Source organism: Pseudoliparis swirei, chromosome 4 (genome assembly GCF_029220125.1).
Source record: "Pseudoliparis swirei isolate HS2019 ecotype Mariana Trench chromosome 4, NWPU_hadal_v1, whole genome shotgun sequence".
NCBI classification, from domain to species: Eukaryota; Metazoa; Chordata; class Actinopteri; order Perciformes; family Liparidae; genus Pseudoliparis; species Pseudoliparis swirei.
The window spans coordinates 18,210,595-18,233,635 of NC_079391.1; the positions used below are offsets into that span (position 1 = coordinate 18,210,595).

Consider the following 23,041-nt stretch of genomic DNA (forward strand, 5'->3'; position numbering starts at 1 on the left):
CCCATGGGTCCCCAAAGAATTTGGAAAACACACAACATATTATAGGTGTAGTGCCTGATATTGTTTTAGATCCAAATACACACAGTTGCACAAATCCCAGAGCTTGCGGTCATTTGGGGATTTGGGAAGATTTAAATCAGAGCACTATGGCTACACAAAATATTTAGGATTGTGACACATTGTGTTTAGTTTGACCATGTTTTGGAAATTGGAAGTGCAACATTTTTTTAAATCAAGTGTCGTTGTTTGCATTAAACATATTTTTATAGTGATTAAAATGGCCATAAAGTGCATTTAATTGATGATTTGAAAATGTTAATTTTGCAAAGTAAATTTTCTTGAAAATTCATAGAAAAGAATCCCAGAAAAGACTTGCTTCTGAAAATATGACTATTTATTATATAGTGCAATAGCGCTTTATTGGTGTCTCTAGCGAGTTGTAGTGTACTTTGTAGTTTGTCATTCTGATATGTTATGTCCACATCTATTTCCCTCTACATCACATCCTGGTGCCGTCTCACCTGAGCTGACCTGTGTGACCTCAGACGTGGATTCATCTCTCTCTGTTCATGTGTGTCCTTGTCCTGTGGCTCCCTGTCTTCAAAAAGGGAAGTGGCGAGTGTCAAATGTCCCACACTCGGGCGAGTCATCCGGAGCTCCAGTCAGATCCCTCCCCTTCAGTGGGCTGCAGCGGTGTGTCCGGGTATAAAACCAGCGCGCTCCCCTCTCCTCGGTCTGGTGCACCAGCTGCGCAGTGGCAGCGAGGATCTGAAAATAAGGGACAGGGATTAGACCTCTCCAAGAAGAATTTAAGTTCTGCACATGCTTCTTTTGTCAAACTTGTTCTGATAACTTTTTCTACTTCACCTTGTAATCCGTTTTTCCCCCATCAAAATGACTGGTGGCCCACTGGCAGGGTTACTGGTTGCGCTGTGCGTAAGCAGCGCAGTCCACGGCTTACCGAAGAAGAGCAAACGACAGAGTGGCCAGTATCAGGTGTTTCCTGAGCTCAGGGACGCAGCGGCCGTCTCTCCAGGTTGGTGCAAGGACTTCCATAACCATCAAGTGTCTTGAGTTTAATTTAGAAGTAAAAAAGTTATATTTTATTGTTATGCTTTAGTTTAGATCGTAATTTATAGTTTGTGTCGTATCAATACATGACTTAACAGTAACGTAGGCCTATTACCTAATGATTTGAACTAGCAATAGTTTGATTTATTTTGAGATAAACCAAATCGGCCCTGAATGTCAGTGGTCATGTTATCTGTAACAATCTTTATGTGACATATGTTCCTCTGATGTGATTTGTAGTCGGCTGTGAGGAAAACGGTCGCTCACACAGAATAAACGAGCAGTGGGAGAAGCCCTACCTGGGGAGTACACTGATATGCACCTGCAATGGAGCAGCAGGCATCAAATGTAAAACTAAACCCGAAGGTCAGTGAGAGACCAACTGGTTCCATGTAGAAATGTCTCAGCAGAACATTTATTCACTGTCTCACTTTCCACATCTGGAAACGCAAAACCATTTGCTTCAGAATGTTTGTGTCGATTGCAACAAGTGAATTACAACAACAACACAAAAGACGTAAATCACACCATGACTGAGACACCAGTCCTGAGTTAGAAAAACTTTGTTTGGAATATTTTTAGTAAACTTCTTGTCAAGTTATCAGTGTGTTACGCAGTCGTATAAATACACACGACAATACCAAACTCATTGCTCCCTCTGTGTCTCTCAGTGGAGGAGTCCTGTTATGATAAGAGCAATGACCGGTCATACCGGGTCGGTGAAACCTACGAGAGACCCAAGGACAGGATGATGTGGGACTGCACCTGTATTGGTTCCGGTCGTGGCAAGATCAGCTGCACCATTGCAAGTGAGTTGGGAGGACATTTTATATTAAACAGATAAAAATGTTTGACAGTGATTTCTCATTTGAATTTGATAATTTCTGGTTTGCCAGTTATTTTTGAAATTGCCCCACTGTGGGACAAATAAAGGAATATCATATCATATCATATCATATGTGTTATTAGCTCGACAAAAGAACAGTGGATTATGTTCCCTGCTTCTTCCATGCATTGGAAACACAACATTACCTCAGGGTGTTTTAATTGAACATTTTACAAAATTGTACGCTACTGATTAAATATACAATCTGAATAATGGGCATGTGTCACAGTGGAGGTTAAGGACATCTGTTCAAACCAATTCAACTTAATACATGTTCTCCTTTACAGATCGTTGCCATGAAGGTGGGATGTCCTATAAAATCGGAGACACTTGGCAGAGGCCTCATGACACGGCTGACTACATGCTGGAGTGTGTGTGTCTCGGAAATGGCAAAGGAGAGTGGACCTGCAAACCAGTGGGTGAGGGCTTCATGTAAAACCTGCAGGGAAACCAGCACGTCAGCACTTTACACGGGAACTCTGGAATGAAGATACATGTGAAATGTTGCAACTCAAACATGACAGCTTGTATATTCAGCACGCTCACGCACACACACACACACACACACACACACACACACACACACACACACACACACACACACACACACACACACACACAGACACACACCTATAGACAGGGTTATTCCTCAGAACAGTGTGAACAAACCAGGTTAGCGAGTGAGAGAGCACACCTCTCCTCTTTGCCCATCATACACCACAGCTATTGATTTTCACCTGGTTTATGTCTCCCGACGCTATGATTTCATATCGGATATCACGGTGTCTTATGGCAAACTGCCGATGCTATTAATCCCTTGTGTTATCTGTGCAGCTGAGCGTTGCTATGACACCACCGCTACGGCATCGTACATCGTGGGGGAGACCTGGGAGAAATCGTACCAAGGCTGGATGATGCTGGACTGCACCTGTCTGGGAGAGGGAAATGGACGCATCACTTGCACCTCAAGGAGTAAGAGGAGTACAAACACGTGAACACACACTTTGGCCTTCTCCAGTAGCGGCTGCTGACCACTGTCGTTCTCCAACCAGATCGTTGCAACGACCAGGACACCAGGAAGTCCTTCCGTATTGGGGACTCATGGTCAAAGAAGGACACAAGTGGCCACATCGTGCAGTGTCAGTGCATGGGGAACGGTCGTGGAGAGTGGAAGTGTGAGAGACACAACGCAGGCCGAAGTGAGATTTACAAACTCTTGCTCAAATTCGATTTAGCTGAAACCCTTTTCTCTGACATTCAACATTCTTTCCATCCTATTGGTACACAGCTGCAGGTACGGTGGTGTTGACCCCCGACCAGTCCCAGGCCCAGGTGCTGCCGGACCACAATATCGAGGGGACGTGCCGCTCAGACTCTGGAGCCACCTACTACGACAGGCAGCGCTGGTTCAGAAGCCAGGGCAGCAAGCAGATGCTCTGCACCTGTCTGGGCAACGGGGTCAGCTGTCAGGAGTGGGGTGAGTAAAGCAGTGGTCTCTGTAGAGAAGAGTTATGATGATGAGCTCTGTTTTCTGTTATGTTTCTGATTGGGTTTCCTTGACATCAAATCAGTTTCAGAGCACCCGATTCATGTCATAACACTGAAATAATCCCCATTATTCGACGCACACTGCTTTGTCCCTGCCATAATAACCCTTTTCTCGGTCTGTGCAGAGGCCAGGAAGCTGGCGTATGGTGGCATCTCTGACGGCCAGCCGTGTGCATTCCCGTTCGTCTTCATGGGAAAGACGTACTACTCCTGCACCTCAGACGGACGCACAGATGGGCAGCTCTGGTGCGCGACATCTTCAGACTACGAGAAAGACCCGCAGTACTCTTTCTGTACTGAGAAGAATGGTGAGACTCAGTCAAAGGAATGAAAACCTGTGCGTGACCATTTTCATTGGTTTTGTCCATATATGGGGCTGATGTTGTCCTTTTATCACAACTTCCACCGCCAATGTATTTCCCTCCCTTAACTTTAAAAAGTCCGTAGAACCTGCAATGTAATGTTTTTTTAACATAAGTAAATTAATTCACTTCACTTAATGTATCATAGTTCCCTTTCTGGGTAGTTGTACATTTAGATTTTTAAAATGGCCACATTTTAAGATAGAGACTATTGGTGCAGATGTTGTCTATCACAGTCCCCGCACCCTAAAGACACCCTGACATCGTGGTATGGTGTGATATACAGTGTCTCCATCTCTCTTCCAGCCATTGTGGCAACACGAGGTGGCAACTCCAACGGCGGCCTGTGCCACTTCCCCTTCCTCTACAGTGGACGCAACTACACTGACTGCACCTCCGACGGGCGCCGTGACAACATGAGGTGGTGTGGCACCACCCATGACTACGACACAGAACAGCGCTTTGGATTCTGCCCCATGGCTGGTGAGTGTGTGTGTGTGTGTGTGTGTGTGCGTGTGTGATTGTGTGTAGGCTGCCTTTTTCCTCATGCAGTCATTTTGAGACTTGCCAGTTCAATGTCTAACATCATTAACTCACTGAGTATTCAGTTTCCTTCTCGAGAAAAGTTTAAAACAAGAAATTGAAAGATGAAAGTTGGTGAACTTGTGTTACGTTACATCAATTCATCCTCAGTGTTAATGCGTCTCATTGCCAACGTCAGACATGTTCAAATGCTGAACTAACATGCTGCAGATATGTTTTCTTTTGGGGGGGATGTAATCACTCTAAATGCTTTGGACTTTAGTTCATCTTGTTGTCATAGATGCTAATGACTGTTGGGTTGCATGGGCCACTTGTAGATAATTGGGGACTCATTGGGGTGTATGGTCATGGGAGAGTAATGTCTCTATAAGGGCTGTTACACTTACAGCATTTGATTCCATGCAGAGTGGTGACACTGGGCTAACTGGACAAAGGACAAACACACGCAGTGCTATTTTTGTATTTATTTACTCCCATCTTTCTTTATGCAGCCCATGAGGAGTCATGTACCACCAACGATGGACTGATGCACCGCGTAGGCGATAAGTGGGACAAACGCCATGATGTCATGGGTCACGCGATGGAGTGCACATGCCTGGGCAACGGCCGTGGGGAGTGGAGCTGTGTGGCTCAGTCACAGCTGCGAGGTCAGAGAGGTCACTCCGTTTGGATGTGACACAAAACTGTCGAATTAGTCTTGAAGCATTAATACGGTACGCTGACTTCACGCCACTTTTTTCCCGTGTCCAGATCAGTGTGTGGTTGATTCCTTGTCCTATGAAGTAAACCAGGACTTCACCAAGCGCCACGACGAGGGCTACATGATGAACTGCACCTGCCTTGGACAGGGGCGTGGACGCTGGAAGTGTGACGCGCTCGGTGCGTTCGTGGCTCTTTATCTCACCGGCTGCATTACAAATGCTGATGCTCTGTTCATCTGGAAAATACAGTCCTGTCCGTCTTTGTCTCACTTTACATCTGTCGTCTTCCTCTGTTTTCTACACATAGATCAGTGTCAGGAGCCACAGACAAGAGCTTTCTATCAGATTGGAGATACGTGGGACAAAGTCATCCATAATATCCACTACCGCTGTTATTGCTATGGCAAAGGGGTTGGAGAGATGAGATGTGAACCTCAGCAGACCTACCAAGGTTAGGAAAAGTAATCTTATGATTGCCATCTGTTTAACGCTGCTTTCCACTTCAGTTGGTTTACAGCTCTTTTTCGAGTTCCCTCTGTCTATTTTTGAATATTATGGTTTTAGGATTTTATTCACACAGCAACAAATGTAAAACAAGAAATTATCAGAAGACTTTGTTTTGATCAGACTCCTCCCCCTCCGAGTCATAACTCACCGACATGATACACACATATTTAGAGTTAGCAGGACTTTAACCCTTTATTTCTCAGACATCCATTACCGATATACGTAAACTAAGTAAACTTTGAAAATCATAGATTGAAAGACACTTCTTCTTCACAAATATTGCATTTGGAAGTGTTCTTCAAAACAATCAGAATCAAAGTAATCATGTGATAGCAGGTTAGCCCAAAAGGGAATTGCAAATTAAGTATTATCTAATTGGTAAAGTGTGAATACCTCCAGTGCCTCCCAGTTCTTTCATGCAGCTTTTCCATTGAGTCACATAGCTGTTGGTGTTTGTGTTTAGGGTACTTATTCGACCCTCCTTCCTCTCACCCACCCCTGTCCTCCCATCACACGTCACTGAGATAAAAAGTCCACTTGCCAGGCGAGTGCAGGGCAGCGGGGGTTTGGTGTTTTTCTTGACTTTGTAGTCTGTAAAATGGAGAAGTATTTGCCAATCACATTCCCCCCTGTCTTTGTAGTTGGACAAAGGTTTTTCCTCCCCCCACCTAGTGTTGTTCTACTGACCTGCTGAGGGGAAAGGGATGCTGGTAGCGGGGAGGTTGCTTCATGTGGTACTTTGCACTGCAGCACATTGTGTGTCCTGAAACATCGACCTGCAGAGTGTCCGTTGCACCATTCATCTCAACATCATCAGTGGTGTGTGCGGAGCGGGGGTTGAAAAGCTATACGTTAGCTTGATCAACGGTGATGAATATAGTGCTCCGGTGTTATGTCTGTAAGATGTCAGTGGGTGTTTGAGCTGGTTTAGCACCGTCTGGTGGTTTTGGTTCTGTTCCCAAACCATAAAACGAACTGACAGAGCGTCACCAAAAAGGAGCCACTGTCCACCCACCCTCTCTACAGGTAACACTGTTACATTGTATGTCTTTGATAGTGAGTGGGTCCTTTTCTCATTGCTAATAGCAGCTTTGTTCTGTGTCTCTTTCTGTTCCTACTCCTGCTTCTCAGACGGCCACAGACCTGTCCAGGTGATCATCACGGAGGCAGGAAAACAACCAGACTCACACCCTATTCAGTGGAACCCCCCCTCATCGGTTCAAATCACCCAGTACATCCTCAAATGGAGAATTGTGAGTCACTCTTTTGGTTCAGGTTAGAAATGGCCTTTTCTTTTAGAGACCGGTATTAGTAAAGGGGAGCAAACATTGAAGTGCTTGTGGTAATGTTGACTGAAGTTTGAACATGGACAACATGTTGATTAGAGGGGACATGAACTCCCCTTTACAGCCTAACACAAACACACTGACGCCAAGAACAACATCCCCCTCACTGGGATTTTTGTTCTCACACATCTTTTCCTCTTTGAAGACCTCAAGGACTGACAGGCTGGTTGTAATGTTGATGAAGCTTCATTGAAGTTGATCAGATCCCCTCTGAAGAGGTTTGTGTATTTTGGACAGAAAAGTTACGCAAAGCCCTCATCAGTTTGGTAGTTTTCCGACAGAGTGCAAATACTCCTAAAGCATGATGTAGTTTCCGAGTCTTAGTTTTCTGAATTAATGAATGATTCCTGTAAATTCTCTCTTATTTTTCCTCATATTTCTATTCAACTACAATATCTGGGCTGTCCAAATTGTTCATTACAAGACAGCTTCATGTTTGACACCAAGAGTTAAGAAATCAAAGTTGAGAAACGATTTCTCTACGAGGTCCATTTAGTAGCTCTTCTGGAGCTTTCAATCATAATACATGGCCAGATATCAGCTGAAAGAGTTTGCATATTTAGAATAAAATATTACTTTCAATTATTCTTGTCCATGTTTGCTCAACAACTGAGGTTCAGATTCCACCCTTGAGCTTAAAAACAGCAGTTGAGAAAATGTCTGCTTCATGTTTTGAAACTGTGGCTTGTAACCCATTAACCTTTCATCTTTTTATTCTTTCTGGTAGAAAAATAACCGCTCTCCCTGGAGGGAGGTCACCATCCCCGGACACCTCCACACCTACACCATCAGCGGGCTGCGTCCAGGCATCACCTACGAGGGTCAGCTGATCAGCATCCTGCACTACGGACGCCGCGAGGTCACACGCTTCGATTTCACCACGACCCACGGTTCCTGTGAGTAAACCTCAGCGTATACATTCCCCCAATGCCACAAATGTAAAGATATTTTTCATCGGAACATTATTTGCCTTTTTCTCTCAAGTGGAAACGTCGGAGGGAGAGACGACCCTGCCTCCTGCGGTGGTGGACACTTCTGAGTCTGTGACAGAAATCACGTCAAACAGCTTCATTGTGTCCTGGACGTCAGCCTCCTCGACCATCTCTGGCTTCAGGGTGGAGTATGAGCTCAGTGAGGACGGGGCCAAGCCCAAAGTCCTGGGTGAGATCCTTTGAGCGTCACTGAAACTCCCAGAATTCTTCCATAATCTCACATCCAAATAACTAAATGTTGTCGATTTATTGGGTGGTTTTTATTTTTATTTTCTGACTGATTTCATGTTAATTGTGATCAACACCAATTCCATTTATGGGCAATATGGGTAAAATCATCTATTGTGGTATATGTCATTTTAAATCAAGCTTTTGATCAATATTGTCATGGAAATAACCAGAAAAGTCTGCCTGTTTTAAATGAATCAGAAAATTAAATACCTGGTAAATCTTAACAATCCAATATTGCCATTTAGCAGCCCTCCTCATATACTGATACGTGTATTAATGAACTTTCTGTCTGCTTCTCCAGATGTTCCCCGGACAGCCTCCTCTGTCACCATCGTTGACCTCCTGCCAGGACGCAGATACAACGTCAACGTCTATGAGCTCCCAGATCAGGGACAACCAAACCTCATTCTGACTACCACCCAGACTACAGGTGGGGGAGTCCCTCTCTTCTCTCATGAAAATAACATCAAGCGATATGAAGGTACATTATTACACAAAATACAATGTGTCTCTTCGTTTCCTTTCCCCAGCTCCTGACACCCCTGCTCAGCATGCAGTCGATGAGGTGGGAGAGTCCTCCATCAGAATCAGCTGGTCCAAGCCTCAGGCTCCTATTACTGGTAGGAAATGGGTTTATACAAAATGTAATTGTTTGATGAAGATATGAATTGTATTTTGTCTGTGTCTAACTGTATGTCTGCGTCTGCCAGGTTACCGGGTGGTGTACACACCGTCAGTGGAAGGCAGCAGCACTGAGCTTAACCTGCCAGACTCAGAAACCTCAGTGACCCTGGCCGACCTCCTGCCCGGTCTGCTTTACAACATCAGTATCTATGCAGTGGAGGAGGACCAGGAGAGTGAGCCTGTGTTTGTACAGGTCAATACAGCCGGATCCCCTGTACCAGGTGCATATAGTTAAATAGATATGATCTTTCAGTTCATAAAAAGGCCAAAATGAATGCAAACCGCTTTACGACTTAAACGAATTGATTTTCTTTGGTTTTATTAAAACATTCACAGTATATTTTTTCTATTCTGTAGATTGTTAATTGTTCTTTTTATGTTTCTTTGTCTTTTTACTGCCAGTGAAAACAGAGCAGATTAAGTTTATACTTGCGGCTAAAGATTCCTTATAGGGCCAGACAGCTTTGTGAAGTGCTTTCTAGTGTTTGGGAAAGACTGAGCTTGTCAAAACATTGCTTTGTCAAATTCTGCCCTTAGAGTTATAATTCTAGTTGGTGTCATTTAAGCCTGTGGCCCCTGAATGAACTCTTAAAACGTTAAAACACAGAAAAGCAGCCATGCATGTGCAGCCCACTCCCACACACACACACACAGACTCAGTGGCGGGCCGTGGGCCTGGGGCCTGGGCCTTCAGTGAGGTCCTACACAGTCCCACCCGAATTAATCCACCTCTTATTACTATCATGGCTCTTGACCAGGGCTCAATACGTCGATCACGGCGTAGTATTGGTAGATCGCATGACATAAAAAAAAATTGGCCCGCCCCCGTCATTTTCTCTATAGCACGTCTTTGTTCATTTATTAAACTAAACAGCCGTCTGATGTTGATCGTATCTACACAACAGCATGTCATTTCTCTCGGCTCTCCGTCTCGCGCTGCAGAATGCGCGCATCGGGACGGAGAAAAAGAAGAAAAAAAGTCACTTGCACTCGTTTGTTCACTAAACAGGGCATTGTCGCACCCAAAGCAGATTTCAAGTATATGCTCGACCAAATCGACATCTTCTCCTCCTTCCGCCATTGTGGGTTGAAAAAACAGCTTTGTAGTCCGCGAATTAATTCCTTTATCAAATTCAGTTTCCTAGTTCTGAGGTTTTGCATCTACCTGCCCATAGGACCCGCCTCTCAATATTGGTAATCCAATCAAAAGACGTGCAGCACTCCGCCTGCTCGCTGCTCCTGTGCCGCTTCCGGGGCCTTCTAGAAGGCCTACAGGAGCCAACTCTAAAGCTGATTGGTTGACACAACATCGTCATTCCCATTCACTTGAAGCTACCAGCGCCTTCAATGTTGATTCTGAAGGCCTAAGGGCAGATGTTAGCCCCCTGGCAACACACGATGGCTGAATATGATTGGATAAAAGATCTAACATAAAGACCAGCCCTCCAAATCTCAACCTGGCGCTGGCAGCAGCGCAACCAAGAGGAACGCTATGAAATTAAGAGAATAACTCTTACTCTGGGAAATAATTGAATACATATTTGTGGGGAAATATATTTAGAAAAAAATATATATTCTGATGATGTTTAGGCCAGCAGAGAAGGCCTTGCTGGCCCTGACGGCCCGCCACTGCACAGACTTCATAAATCCTCAGTATTTCCTAAATATGTTTTCCTTTTCTGAATCCATCTTTGTGCCTGGCACGGCAAAACGTATTGTTACCTTCGCATTGAAAATGCAGAAGGTTATGTTTTGATCGCCGTGTATTTATTTATTTATTTGTATGCGTGTTATTCGCACAACACAAAAAGTATTAAACCGAATCGCATGAAATTCAGTGGGATGATTGGTTATTATCCGGGGACCATTTGATTAGATTATGGGATCGATCGGGTCAAAGGTCAAGGTCATGAAAAGGTCACAATCTTCTTTTTACCATAGCGCGGTCAATTTCTATCCAATTGGCATGCAACTAATGCCAACATGTTCATAATTCAATGCCCAATCTTGTGATATGTGAAGGTATGCGCTCTACCGAGTGCCCGTTCTAGTTTGATAATGAATTTGTTTGAACTTTGTCTTTGTCTTGTTTCTCGTTTCTCTCATATTTTCTTTATCTGAGTGTTTATTGTGTATTTATTGTGGATATTTGTAAATTGTTAAAGTCTTATCTTATTGCACTTTTACCCAGATGTTTGCAAATCGGACACAATGAAAGTTTTAGATTATATTGCTGTATTTAGAATGTTAACCCTATGCAGTGCAGCTAACTTAAAGGGGCCATGTGGAGTCTTTTATAAAATTATGTTTACGTTCAGTGTCAGAATGAGGACCGACTCAAAAACTCCGAAGGGTATCTTAAGGACCGATTCTGACTGATCTCCCACTTCCTGTCCACAGAGGATGTCCCGGCACCCACAGACCTGCAGTTCTACGAGGTGACTGATATGAAAATCACCATCACCTGGACCGGTCCACCCAGCGAGGTTACCGCTTACAGGGTGCACTTCACCCCCATTGGACCTGACGGCTCTGAGACGAGGCTCCTGCAGCTGCCTTTCTCCCCCAACGCATATGCTGATATCACCCACTTGCAGCCGGGCACACTGTACCGCTTTTACATCTACGCCATCAATGGTGGAGTGGAGAGCAAGCCCCTGATGGGAGAAAGGTGGACCAGTAAGTACCGCCATGGACAAAGGAGTCTGAGTTGGATCACAGTAATGTATGAAAGATGAGAAACTTTCTGCCTTACAAATGCAAAAATCTTTTTTATCCCCTCCAGAACCGGATTCTCCCAGTGATGTGCGCTTCACTGACATTGGCCACAACAGTGTCATGGTCATTTGGGAGGCCCCCCGCACCATCGTCAGTGGCTACCGTCTCTTCCTGAGCATCAAGGGCTCCAACCCCGTTGAGAAGAGGATCCCTAGCGGCGTCACACAGTACCCTTTAAAGAATTTACGTCCAGAGACGAAGTACACGGCCATCCTGCACTCAGAACTTGACAATGAGCTGAGCGAAGGCGTCTCGACAGACTTTACCACCTGTCAGTATTTAGAGAAACACAGCATCTGAAGAGAGAAGGTTAAATTGTTGGAATTAAATTAATTGTACTTCCCCTCACTCTGTCCTCCTCACAGCTCCTCAGATGGGAAATGCTCCTGCTTTTAACACTGATGTCACTGACAGCTCCATCACCATCACCTGGATACCTGTTCGTAGGTTCAGCTACAAGGTAGACAACTTCATCTTCTTAAAAAACTTAATTAAAGCTGCCCAATCATTATTTTCATATTTTTAATGGGTCTAACCACTATGTGTAATGTGAAGGAGGCTCCTCCCAGATGCCATCAACTTTACAAGGTGATAATGTATCTACATCGGGTTCACCTCTTGTGGTGCTTCTCCCAGGTTGTCATAAATTATATTTTCCAGGTTTCTGATCTCTGCCTCCTTCCCCCAGCTGTCTGTGCTCCCCAGCCAGGAAGGCGAGTCTCCCAGACAAGAGACCTCTGACTCTGGGCTTATTCAAATTCCCGGTCTGATTCCTGGGACTCAGTACACTTACAGCGTTCAGCCCATCTTCAACGGACGCAACCGTGGAAACCCCATCACCCGCAATGTTGTCACTTGTGCGTATCCAATTCACTTTCACAATAAAATAAGTTGTGTAACTGATCAACAGTTGGAGTTGATACAGCTGTGGGCCCACATCGCACTATTCTTGAGTTTGTTTGAGAAGTCACCGCTGCATTGAATCAAGTTTCTCATGCTTGTGTCATAATCTGCTTTCCTTTCCTTGCAGCCATGTCTCCTCCCACTGACCTGCGAGTGGAGTCCAACCCCGCAACAGGAGATCTCACTGTCCACTGGGTAGCTTCCAAAACACCAGGTAAATATTGACTGTGCTCCCCACGCACTGACTGCTCATTGGATTTCACCAAGTCTCGACCTTGGCCTTTGAATAGTATTTCTTTTCACCAGGAAAAATGTCTCTTCTGGGTATTTCCTTTTGACCTCTATATTTGTCATGTTCCTCCACCCTCTGCAGGCATCACAGGCTACAGAGTGACAAGCACACCAACCACCGGCCAGCGAGGGAACACCCTGGAAGAGTTTGTCCCTGCAGATCAAACCTCATGCATGCTCGAGAGCCTGAATCTGGGGGCCGAGTACAACATCAGTGTCTTCACTACCAAGGGCCATTTGGAAAGTGTGCCCGTGTCCACAATTGTCACACCAGGTAGGATTCACTAGGAGAGCATTCACACATGTTAATTGGCATCAAACATACCTTTGTTGTATCTGTGTGACAGAGGAATAAAAGAATAAGAGGAATGTGCCTTTAGAGGCTGGGTTGAAGTCAAACTGGAGCCAACTCCAGTCCTTCACTTCCTGTCATTACAGTAATATTCTCAATATTCCCACCCTTACAGTGTATTGCTCTTCATGCTGAGACCTTTACCCTACGTATCCATTCTTTCTGAAAGTGGCACCATTTCAAAAGAAAAAAAAAAGCTTGAATACATTCATGAAGCTGCAGTAATGGATTTTGGGCCACTCGGTAGCAGAATAATAACAAAACCACAATCTAAGTGACACAGCTCAGATTTTTTTTTACATCGACTAAAAGGATCCATGGAGCTGCAGAGCTGGGCTCTATTCTCTGTGGCTTTGTTACAATGAGCCCTTTGTAAAGAATATATTGTTTAATATTCGTAACCTATTACTAACATGATGATTTGAACCCTGCATGAAGGTCATGTTTATTAATTGGGAAATAAATAAATAGTTTTGAGCATGCACAGAGCAGTATAATTAATCACTGTTTTATTCATAACAAAGTGTGAATTGTCTATTGACTTCAGTAATTTGTAGTTTTCTCTACCGAGCATGGCTACTGTCTACTCTGGATCTCTGACTGCTTTATTGGGAATGCAATCATATAACTAATGTACTTGTTATGGCGATTGGGTCTTTCTGTCTCTCTAACTTTGCTTGGATCTTTGCAACTGACCGAACCCTTTCAGACATCCCCGCGCCAAGTCACATTGTCTTTGTCGACATTACTGACACCACCCTCGGCCTGCGCTGGATCCCTCTGACTTATACTACCATTACTGGTTACCGGATAACGGTGGTAACGTCAGGCGAGAGCTTGCCAATTTTTCAAGATATGGTGGAAGCATCTGCTGGTTATTACACAATTCGTGGTTTGGAGCCCGGCGTGGACTATGACATCAGTATCTTCACTGTTACAGAGGAAGGGGAAAGCGAGCCGACCGTATACACAAAGCAAACACAAGCTGGTGATTTAACTCTTCCACTCCATCTGTGATGAAGCCACATTAAACAACACTTTTATTAACACACATAATTAACTCGAGCACTGTAGTATATTTCAAAATGTTCTTCTTTTGTCATTATAAATCTACTTTTATTCAATTAACCTCTTTCATGTGTTAGCTATAACTTTCAACCCCTCGTTCTTACAGCTATTCCAGCTCCCACCAACCTGCAGTTTAGAGGGGTGGGTCCTGACCACATCAGGGTGACATGGGCAGTCCCTCATGTCGCCACACCGAGCGACATCTCTCGGTTTGTCATCCGTTACCATCCCACAGCCACAGACGACGACATCAAAGAGGTTAATGTTGGCGGAGCCACCAACACCTTCGTGCTGGAGAGTAAGACAACCAGTTTCAAAGTGTCTAACAGAGAGTCCAATATGAGTTGTTTTTCTCTGCAGTGCTCCATGTCACGCCATTCTAACGTATGCGTATCTCGCCATTTCCATATAGACCTGCTTCCCAACACTGAGTACCGTATAAGTGTTGAGTGTGTGTACGGTGAACGAGTAAGTGAACCAGCCACAGGGACCCAGAGGACAAGTGAGTATGACAGTGGTTAATTTCCATTTCTGTCGTGTTTGATGTTCCATTCCATAAAAATGAGGCAATATCTACATGAACTATTTTGTTTTTAAACATAGCAAATTTGACGACCAAAACAACACGCATCAAAAATCACTGCATTAAAAATCGGCTTAAATTTGGAATAATACAGCAACTAAGATTTCTCTGCTTTTGAACAGAACAAAATAGAGAAAATACATATCATATTTAATTAATTATTTCTTGTTCATTTAAAAGAGAAACAATATGTATATGAAAATGTGCTTAGTTTTTATTCCTGGGTTATCTTAAATTAGTCTTAAACATGAGACTAGATAGTTGATGTTTATACATGTTAGTGTCTACAAATGTTATTCTATATTTGAATGTTATTTGTGTTGTTAGCCCATTAAATAAAAATCTTATAATAGATATTCATGCTGGTAATTCTGAGCCATGTGTTTGAATGATCTGTTTCGGGGCCACTGGATTATGACAGTCCAAGTCAACAACCCCTCTGCTACAATGGTGCAATTGTCATTATTATTGCATGTAGTTTAAAGTCTCTCTCCTAATACCTTTCCCTGCAGCTCTGGACTCCCCCACCGGCTTGGACTTCTCCGACATTCGCACCAACTCCTTCACCGTTCACTGGCTGGCTCCGACCGCTGCTATCAGCGGCTACCGCATCAACTTTCAGAAGACGAGCGGCGGGCGGTCGAAGGACGAGAGGCTGCCCCCATCCAGGAACCACTTCACTCTGACCGGACTGACACCAGAGACAGAGTATCTGGTCTCTGTGTACGCTGTCAACAACAATCAGGAGAGTCATCCTCTGACTGGCACACAGGCCACCAGTGAGTTTCTTTACTGGTTTCCACTACAACCTCTCCTTTACTTCTCTTAGTGAAACTAATTAGCTGAATTTTGACCATACTTGTTTATTTTTAATGTGTGTCTTCTAATCCTCTCCAGTCTCCGATGCTCCCACTGACCTGCAGGTGACATCGTCCACCCCGTCCAGCATCACCATTCGCTGGGACGCCCCCTCTGTCACAGTGAAGATCTACAGGATCACCTACGGAGGCACACGTCTGTACATGTGCTTTAAGTCTCGGCAGTAATAGTTTCCTCTTATCGTCAACAATATTTGTAACGTTACACTCGGCTCTTCTTCGCTCTCCTTCTAGGTGGTGAGGCTCCTCAAGAGTTCAGCATCCCAGGCACTCAGACCACCGCCACCGTCACCGGTCTCAACCCCGGTACTGACTACACCATCACGGTGTATGCTGTTACCGGAAGAGGGGACAGCCCCGCTTCCAACACCCCCATCTACATCACGCACAAGACTGGTACAGCAACGTGGAAAACATGTATTCCTGGTCTGAAAAGTGTTGAATGGTGAAACAAAATCTAAATCCCATTATGTGTCCGTCCGTCTTCCAGATACCGAGTCCCCCACTGACATGAAACTGACTGATGTGAGTGACAACGCCCTCACAGTGCGCTGGTCTCCTGCTCAGGGACCAATCAGAGGCTACAGAATCACCAGCGTCCCCAAAAATGGCCTGGGGCCATCCTACTCTGAGGTGGTAGCCCCTGGTAAGTCAGCCTGAAGGAAGCTGCCGTCTCCATTTCATATATAGCATTTCATATTTTTTCCAACCCCGTATGCTCATCTCAGTGGCTCCTCTTCTGCTCCTCTGTTACAGATCAGACTCAGATGACATTCACAGGTCTGATGCCCACTGTTGAGTATGTTGTGAGTGTCTATGCCCTGGGCAACGATGGACAACCCTCCTCCCCCGTGGTGGAGAATGCAATCACTGGTTAGTTTGACTCTGAAAAAAGACTTCATCTTTCTCAATCAGGGGATTGTTTTGGCAGAAGTGATGCAATTTATTTTCCATCAATAATTTTGATGTTATTTACATGTATCGGGTTACAGGCGTCTCATTTATGTCTTACTGATTACTTTCCTTGATTTCATGTGAGTGAGAAAACTAGTTTCATAATCAAGATGGGGTATTAGGTAAACGTTCCCCAGCTGGATTCCTTCTGGATGCTTGTGTCTCCTCTCAAACATCAATCTCACTTTAAGATGTCTTCATAGCCTGAGAAGTGAACGTCCTTCATTGAAAACAACAGCTCAAAGCTGACAGAAAGTCCCCCTGTCTTCCTCCCATCCTGCAGCTATGGACCGTCCCAAGGACCTGACCTTTACTGACATCGACTCCAACTCCATGCGCATCACTTGGGACAGTCCTGACGGCACAGTGACATCATATCGCGTCCTGTACTCCAGCTCAGAAGATAGAGAGAGGGACCTGTTTCCAGCTCCCAGAGGAGACCAGAACACTGTGGTTCTGAGGAACCTTCGCCCCGGAACAGAGTACACTGTCAAAGTCATCGCCCTCCATGGACGCACACCCAGCACACCTTTGGTGGGAACCCAGGCCACAGTGATCCCTGCTCCGACCAACCTGACGGTCTCAGATGTCGGCCCATCCACCTTCACCGTGTCATGGCGAGCCCCCAATGCACGCCTGTCAGGCTACCGCATGGTCGTCAACCCCAAAAACATCAACGGCCCCACCAAAGAGATGAACGTTGCTCCGGACACCACCCGCGTTGTCGTCCCAGGGCTCATGGTAACACAAATTCTTATCTCAGTATTTACATGGATGTATTCAGTCAGCCGGTCAGTGATTAAATATCAACTGTCTGTCTGTATGTTGTAGGTGGCGACCACATATGAGATACATGTCTATGCTCTGAAGAACTCCGTCACTAGCAGGCCTCTGGATGGAGAGACAACCACACTGGAAGGTGACTGGCTGCACCATAAATGAACACTTTTCCAGTTATCACCAGTCGTTATGCACTGCTCTGTTCAATGTCCGTTTTCTTTCCCCCTCAATGCAGATGTAAGTCCTCCTCGGCGTGTGCGCATCTCTGACATGAAGGATTCTTCTTTTACTCTGACCTGGCGCTCCAAGGCTGAAACCATCACTGGTTACCTCATTGATGCCACGCCCCTCAGTGGCTCGCACCCCACCATTAGCAGTACCATCCCAGGAGAAACAAACACCTACACTCTCACAGGTACAACAGACTGACTTGATAAACACACCTTTAAAACCATGGAAACAGGTTTACAGAAGTATTGGAAGTGTGATTTAACAAATTTAAAAAAATCTTTTTTTCTCTTCCCCCTCAGGTCTGCAGCCAGACACAACATACTCTGTTCACCTGTATACTCTTAAGCACGACACAAAGAGCGACCCATTTACTCTCATCATCACAACAGGTAAACATGCCCATCTGTGTCATATCTTCCTGCTTTATTGTGAAAATGTTACATGATTTACAAAGTGACCTTCAATCTAAATCTGATTTATTTTACATCCATAAATGTTGATCTACACGTAGTTGCTAGAGCGTTATCTCTCTAAATCATTGCATACAGTACATCCTGTATTTATAGTACAAGTTAAATGCAGCCACAGTAGACATTTTCCCAATTATATCTCAGTTTCTGCAGCATTATTTATGATAATTATGTAAAAATTTTCACTGGGAGTTTGACATGTTTAAATCAGTGGATTACTCGTGTAAGTCAGGTCTTAAAAAACTAATTGAAATGAGAACTGCAGCTGTAGCATTAGACATAAATCACAACTATAACTGGCAAGGTACCCACAATGCAACAAGCAATCAGCTGATCTAAGGTGATGTTTTTCTCCTTAGCTAAAGCAGTGGTCCAGGCCCCCACCAACCTCCAGTTCACATCTTTGACCCCCACCTCCATCTCCTTCACCTGGCAGCCACCTGCCACACACATCACAGGATACTATGTCACCTATGAAGAGTCAGGAGGAGCACCACAAGAGCTCAACCCACGACCCCACGCCGGCCAAAACTACGCCACCGTATCTGGTATGCCCTTGTCAACTGGTCCATTATCCCTAAAAGCTGTATTGCCACTGGAGATATTGTATAGCGCTTGTTTTGTCACTGAAACAACACCTTTGCTTATTTAATTTGGCTACTGGGCATTTTATTTTTTATTTCCATTTTGATACAGGCTCTACCGGTAATATCATTATTTTACATGTAATCACAACTCATTCCACGATATGATAACTGCTTCTCTCCCCAGGCCTGAGACCAGCCACCGAGTACATCATCAAGATCATTGCCATCCAGAACACACAGAGGAGCACACCTCTGGTGGGCAGAATCAGGACTCGTGAGTGTTATCAGACTTCTGCTCTGTACAGTGACACATGTGATGGTCAGGGTGATGTCAGATGAGTTATGGCTCGATATTCATTAAAATGTAAGGTTTTGAATGGCAGCTTCAACCTGCTCAGCTGAATCAAAATGCCTCGCTGCAACAGCTCAGAGGCTTTGAAATAAAATGTGCAGTCAGTCAACGTTAGCTCTCCTAAAACAATAATAATAATACATTTTTTATTTGAATGCATCTAGAAATGCCATTCAAAATAACTTGTGTGTGCGTAATACTGCATTAAGACCCACTTTGCCGTGGAGAAGTAGCCCAGCAATGCTGCACATCCGTTGCCTCGTGTTGGCTGAGATACGTCACTGCAGCTCTGCTTAACCCCCCCATGTCTAACCTGCTCGCTTCCCTAACCGTCTCTCCCGCTCAGAACCAGACTCCTTGCTTCTCTTGCCTCTGCCCCACAACCCCGGAGGTATTGATGACAGGCTGGATGTGCCTGAAACAGACTTGGACAACACAGTCCAGGTAGTGGGCAACAATGGCCAGGATGGGCATGAAGGCCAGAGCCAGAATGTGGAGTACACAGAGTTCAACAACAACAACAGAGACAACAACCGATATAATGGGAACAGTGGCAACCCACAGTCTCCCTATGGGCAAGTCCATGAGCCCCTGGTCTTTGTGCCCCTTCCTGATGCAGAGGGCCGCAGACTGCCCATCCTGAAACTGAACCTGCCGATTGGCTCTTTGTTTGATAACGAGACGGGAGTGCCGCAGGAGGCCCAAACTCGGACCTCCATCTCCTGGAAGCCTTACAAGCAGAGCAACGCCTACCTGGTGTCCTGCCATCCCCTCAGTCACTTAGATGAGAAGATGTTCCAGGTAAGAGACGAGGGCCAAGGGTTCCAGTCCAGCCCAGCCCGTCATGCCGTCTCAGCATAATTGATCAGTCATATTAGAGGAATGGTCTCATCTGACGTGGTCTCTCTTTATTTGTCCAGGTCCGCCTTCCAGGCACAGCCACTACTGCTACCCTGATTGGACTCTCCTCCGGAGAAAACTATAATGTTATTGTGGAGGCTATAATGGGGGCGCTCAAACACAAAATACTGGAGCAGATCGTCACTGCCGGGAGCACAGGTAAGCCCCCGACAGCAACTGCTGTGTCCTAAGTGGGCGGGACAGAGTCAAATTCAGTGTAAAGCAACTTTTGCTGATTAAGAGCCTTTATTCACCTCGGTGGCAGAAAACATTGTTTTATATGATCAACTAAAGGATTTTTCACTTTGCAAAAATAGTACCTTCAATTGACAGAGCCTCACAAGCCTCCCCTAAATGAAGTCCATAAATGATTATTTTATTTATGCCACTGTGTTTTAATACAATGAAACCTCAGGAAAAAGGTTCCCTTGAGAAGTTTTCACATTTTAGTTTGTCCACTTATGACTGACATATAATTATTAATAAGCAACTGAATAAAAAAACATCATGGTCCAAAAGAAGTTGATCCTGTTGGAATGGCAGTTAATCAATCTTCAAGTCACTAGTGGCTGATGCACATTGTTTTCCTGTGTTTTCCCACCAGTCCCAGATCGAGTGCCCTCCACTAAGGACTCGTGTTACGACGCCTTTACTTCCACCTTCCACGATGTTGGCGGGGAATGGGAGCGGATGTCTGAGACGGGCTTCAAGCTGTGGTGCAGGTGCCTGGGTCTGGGAACTGGCCACTTCAGATGTGATTCATCCAGTAAGTTGTTGGAGGAATTGTATTACCCGGAGGTACAGCAGCAGAGCTGGAATTAGACAATACTTTCCTTGGTTTTTCAACATATTACTTTGTCCATCACTAGAGTGGTGCCATGACAGTGGCAACAACTACCGCATTGGAGAGAAGTGGGACCGCCGCGCAGAGAATGATCACTTGATGAGCTGTACTTGCTTGGGAAATGGCAAAGGAGAGTTCAAGTGTGAACCGCGTAAGGCCTCCTGAAGACATATTATATGACTGTTTCAAAAGGACGTGAAGGAGTCTCATCTTAATTTAAACGTGTATTTACGCCCATCCAGATGATTCGGTGTGCTATGATGGTGGCAAAACTTACCAAGTGGGAAACCAGTGGCAGAAGGAGTACCTGGGTGCCATCTGCACCTGCACGTGCTTTGGAGGACAGCAGGTACGACATGATAAGCCTGCCTGGCTCCGGCACTGTTGTTCAGTGATACATTTATATATTGACTTGTGATTCATTTGTGGTCATTCTGTGAGTTAAATGAAGCGCTTGTGAACGTTTGGTCTCATCAGGGCTGGCGATGTGAGAACTGCCGCAGACCAGGTGGCGATGTCGCTGCCAGTCTGCTGCTGCAGCCTGTGAGTTATGGAAACAAACTACAAGTGAGTGGAATTCATGTCAAATAGCTATTATTATTTCTTTATTATAATATTATTTAGTTTTCTTTCCCAATTAAGAGCAGGGAATTGCTCAGTGTGTTCTGCATATTATCACTTTTTTTATAACATGTTGATGGCATCCGATAAATCTAATTTTCATGACATACACTATGTTTTAAAAACCCTTTTATGAATACATAAAGTTTATTATGACCCTTTTAATGTCACACTATATAATTAATTTCTTTATTTTTTAAAATTTGTGTGGCATATGACTTTTTATGATATATCTTTGATGCCATAATGATCTATACATTTCTTTTTGCCTTTTTATATACTACACCATGCTATTTTAATGGATTACTATGACTACTTTTTACAACATACTATCTAATGACTTTTTCTGACAGATTTAATGACATACTATGACTTTTCTGTGAGTTTTGTTTCACACTTTTGTGATATTCTATGATTTACTATACAATTCCCTTCTTGTGACATTTTTACAACATACATTATTGTGACTTATTTGTGACATTTTATGATATTCTATAATACTGTATGATGTTTTTGATTCCACAATCAAACCAACTTGGGCCAAGAATAAAGTGTACGGTGCGATGGCCCCTTTCCTGCTTCCTAACCACCTACCTCTGGAGCCCTTGCTCAGACCAAACCGTTCTTCACTCGACCTTCCTTATAATCTCAACCACACATCTGTAATGTTTCGCGACACTATCCAGGCAACGATATCTTGTCTCCAGACACACGCGCGTCTAGCACGCAGAAGGCCCGTCTTAACTCCTGACCTTCTGACCGCCTTCAACACATCTGTAAAGTTTGTGCATCCTGCACGTTTGCGACGCCGCCATGTTCCACACACACACACTCGCAGACAAGAACTCCACCTTCACTTTGATCTACACATCTGTTAAGTTTTTTGACTGGATCGAAGGTGCTGTCACTGTCAAACAAATCTGGCCAAAAAACATCCAGACACACACATGGACCCACACATTAACAACAGAGGTCACTTGGGAAACTGACAGAGTGAATAAATGTTATGACAATACAGGATTGTTTGCACGGTCCCTAGACATGTGACCTTACCTTGTTCCTTTCTCCCTCCAGAATATTCATTGCCCCATTGAGTGCCTCCGACCTGACCTGCTGGCAGACGCACACGCTCCTCAAAGTCCTCTGGAGTAAAGCTATGAACATGTTTTGCTCTTTTTTCAACCAATTTGACACTGTCTCACCAATTAAAAAGCATCCCGTCTGCAACTAAACTAACTGCCTTATCACTTTCTGACAAATCTGTTACACTGCCCTGCTGCCTGATCAAAGAGATTCTCCTCTAAAGCCGGTCTTTTCACTGAATAGCAAGTCTCGAAATGCATGCTCTATTGTAAAATGAAGACTCCCGCTATTTCCTTTGTGTAACATGACCCTCAGAATTGTGTGTACTTCAATAAAAGCAATATAGGCCTTGTCGCCAATCAGGTTTATATACTTCTCAATTTGACATTTTGTCCATTTAAATATTCAGAAACACATTTTGATAGGAGCAGAAACTGTCAGAAAGTAAGCACTGTGTTAAAGAATGTCAATGTAGTTATTGTTTAAATTGTCTCT

General features: G+C 44.5%; 1 protein-coding gene across 4 annotated transcripts; it reads left to right on the forward strand.

The window, feature by feature from the left end:
- Positions 1–752: 752 nt before the first annotated feature.
- fn1b (fibronectin 1b) lies at positions 753–22,914 on the forward strand. Of its 4 annotated transcripts, none has more exons than XM_056412030.1 (45): positions 753–1,036; positions 1,312–1,437; positions 1,743–1,880; positions 2,245–2,376; positions 2,792–2,929; positions 3,010–3,156; positions 3,246–3,434; positions 3,631–3,813; positions 4,174–4,350; positions 4,902–5,057; positions 5,161–5,289; positions 5,419–5,562; positions 6,750–6,871; positions 7,692–7,860; positions 7,949–8,125; positions 8,489–8,617; positions 8,718–8,807; positions 8,898–9,092; positions 11,272–11,550; positions 11,657–11,920; positions 12,015–12,109; positions 12,338–12,506; positions 12,680–12,766; positions 12,926–13,117; positions 13,905–14,183; positions 14,370–14,561; positions 14,676–14,765; positions 15,359–15,625; positions 15,744–15,860; positions 15,959–16,120; positions 16,215–16,370; positions 16,481–16,597; positions 16,962–17,419; positions 17,510–17,597; positions 17,694–17,873; positions 17,989–18,078; positions 18,519–18,707; positions 18,931–19,020; positions 19,445–19,899; positions 20,019–20,157; positions 20,603–20,764; positions 20,868–20,993; positions 21,085–21,191; positions 21,320–21,409; positions 22,538–22,914. In XM_056412030.1, exons 1-45 carry the CDS (start codon positions 895–897, stop codon positions 22,613–22,615), a joined length of 7,401 nt encoding a protein of 2,466 aa, XP_056268005.1. In that variant the 5' UTR covers positions 753–894; the 3' UTR covers positions 22,616–22,914. The 4 variants fall into 4 exon arrangements, with proteins under 4 accessions (XP_056268005.1, XP_056268007.1, XP_056268006.1 ...); XM_056412032.1 differs by having other exon boundaries at positions 19,718–19,899; XM_056412031.1 differs by having other exon boundaries at positions 14,136–14,183.
- Positions 22,915–23,041: the final 127 nt, after the last annotated feature.

Bases quoted from the DNA above. Each gene is read 5' to 3' on its own strand.
- fn1b (XM_056412030.1), top strand. From the start codon at position 895: ATGACTGGTGGCCCACTGGCAGGGTTACTGGTTGCGCTGTGCGTAAGC. The intron at 5,290-5,418 runs GTGCGTTCGTGG...TTCTACACATAG, and splicing joins CTGGAAGTGTGACGCGCTCG to ATCAGTGTCAGGAGCCACAG. The intron at 21,192-21,319 runs GTACGACATGAT...TGGTCTCATCAG, and splicing joins CGTGCTTTGGAGGACAGCAG to GGCTGGCGATGTGAGAACTG.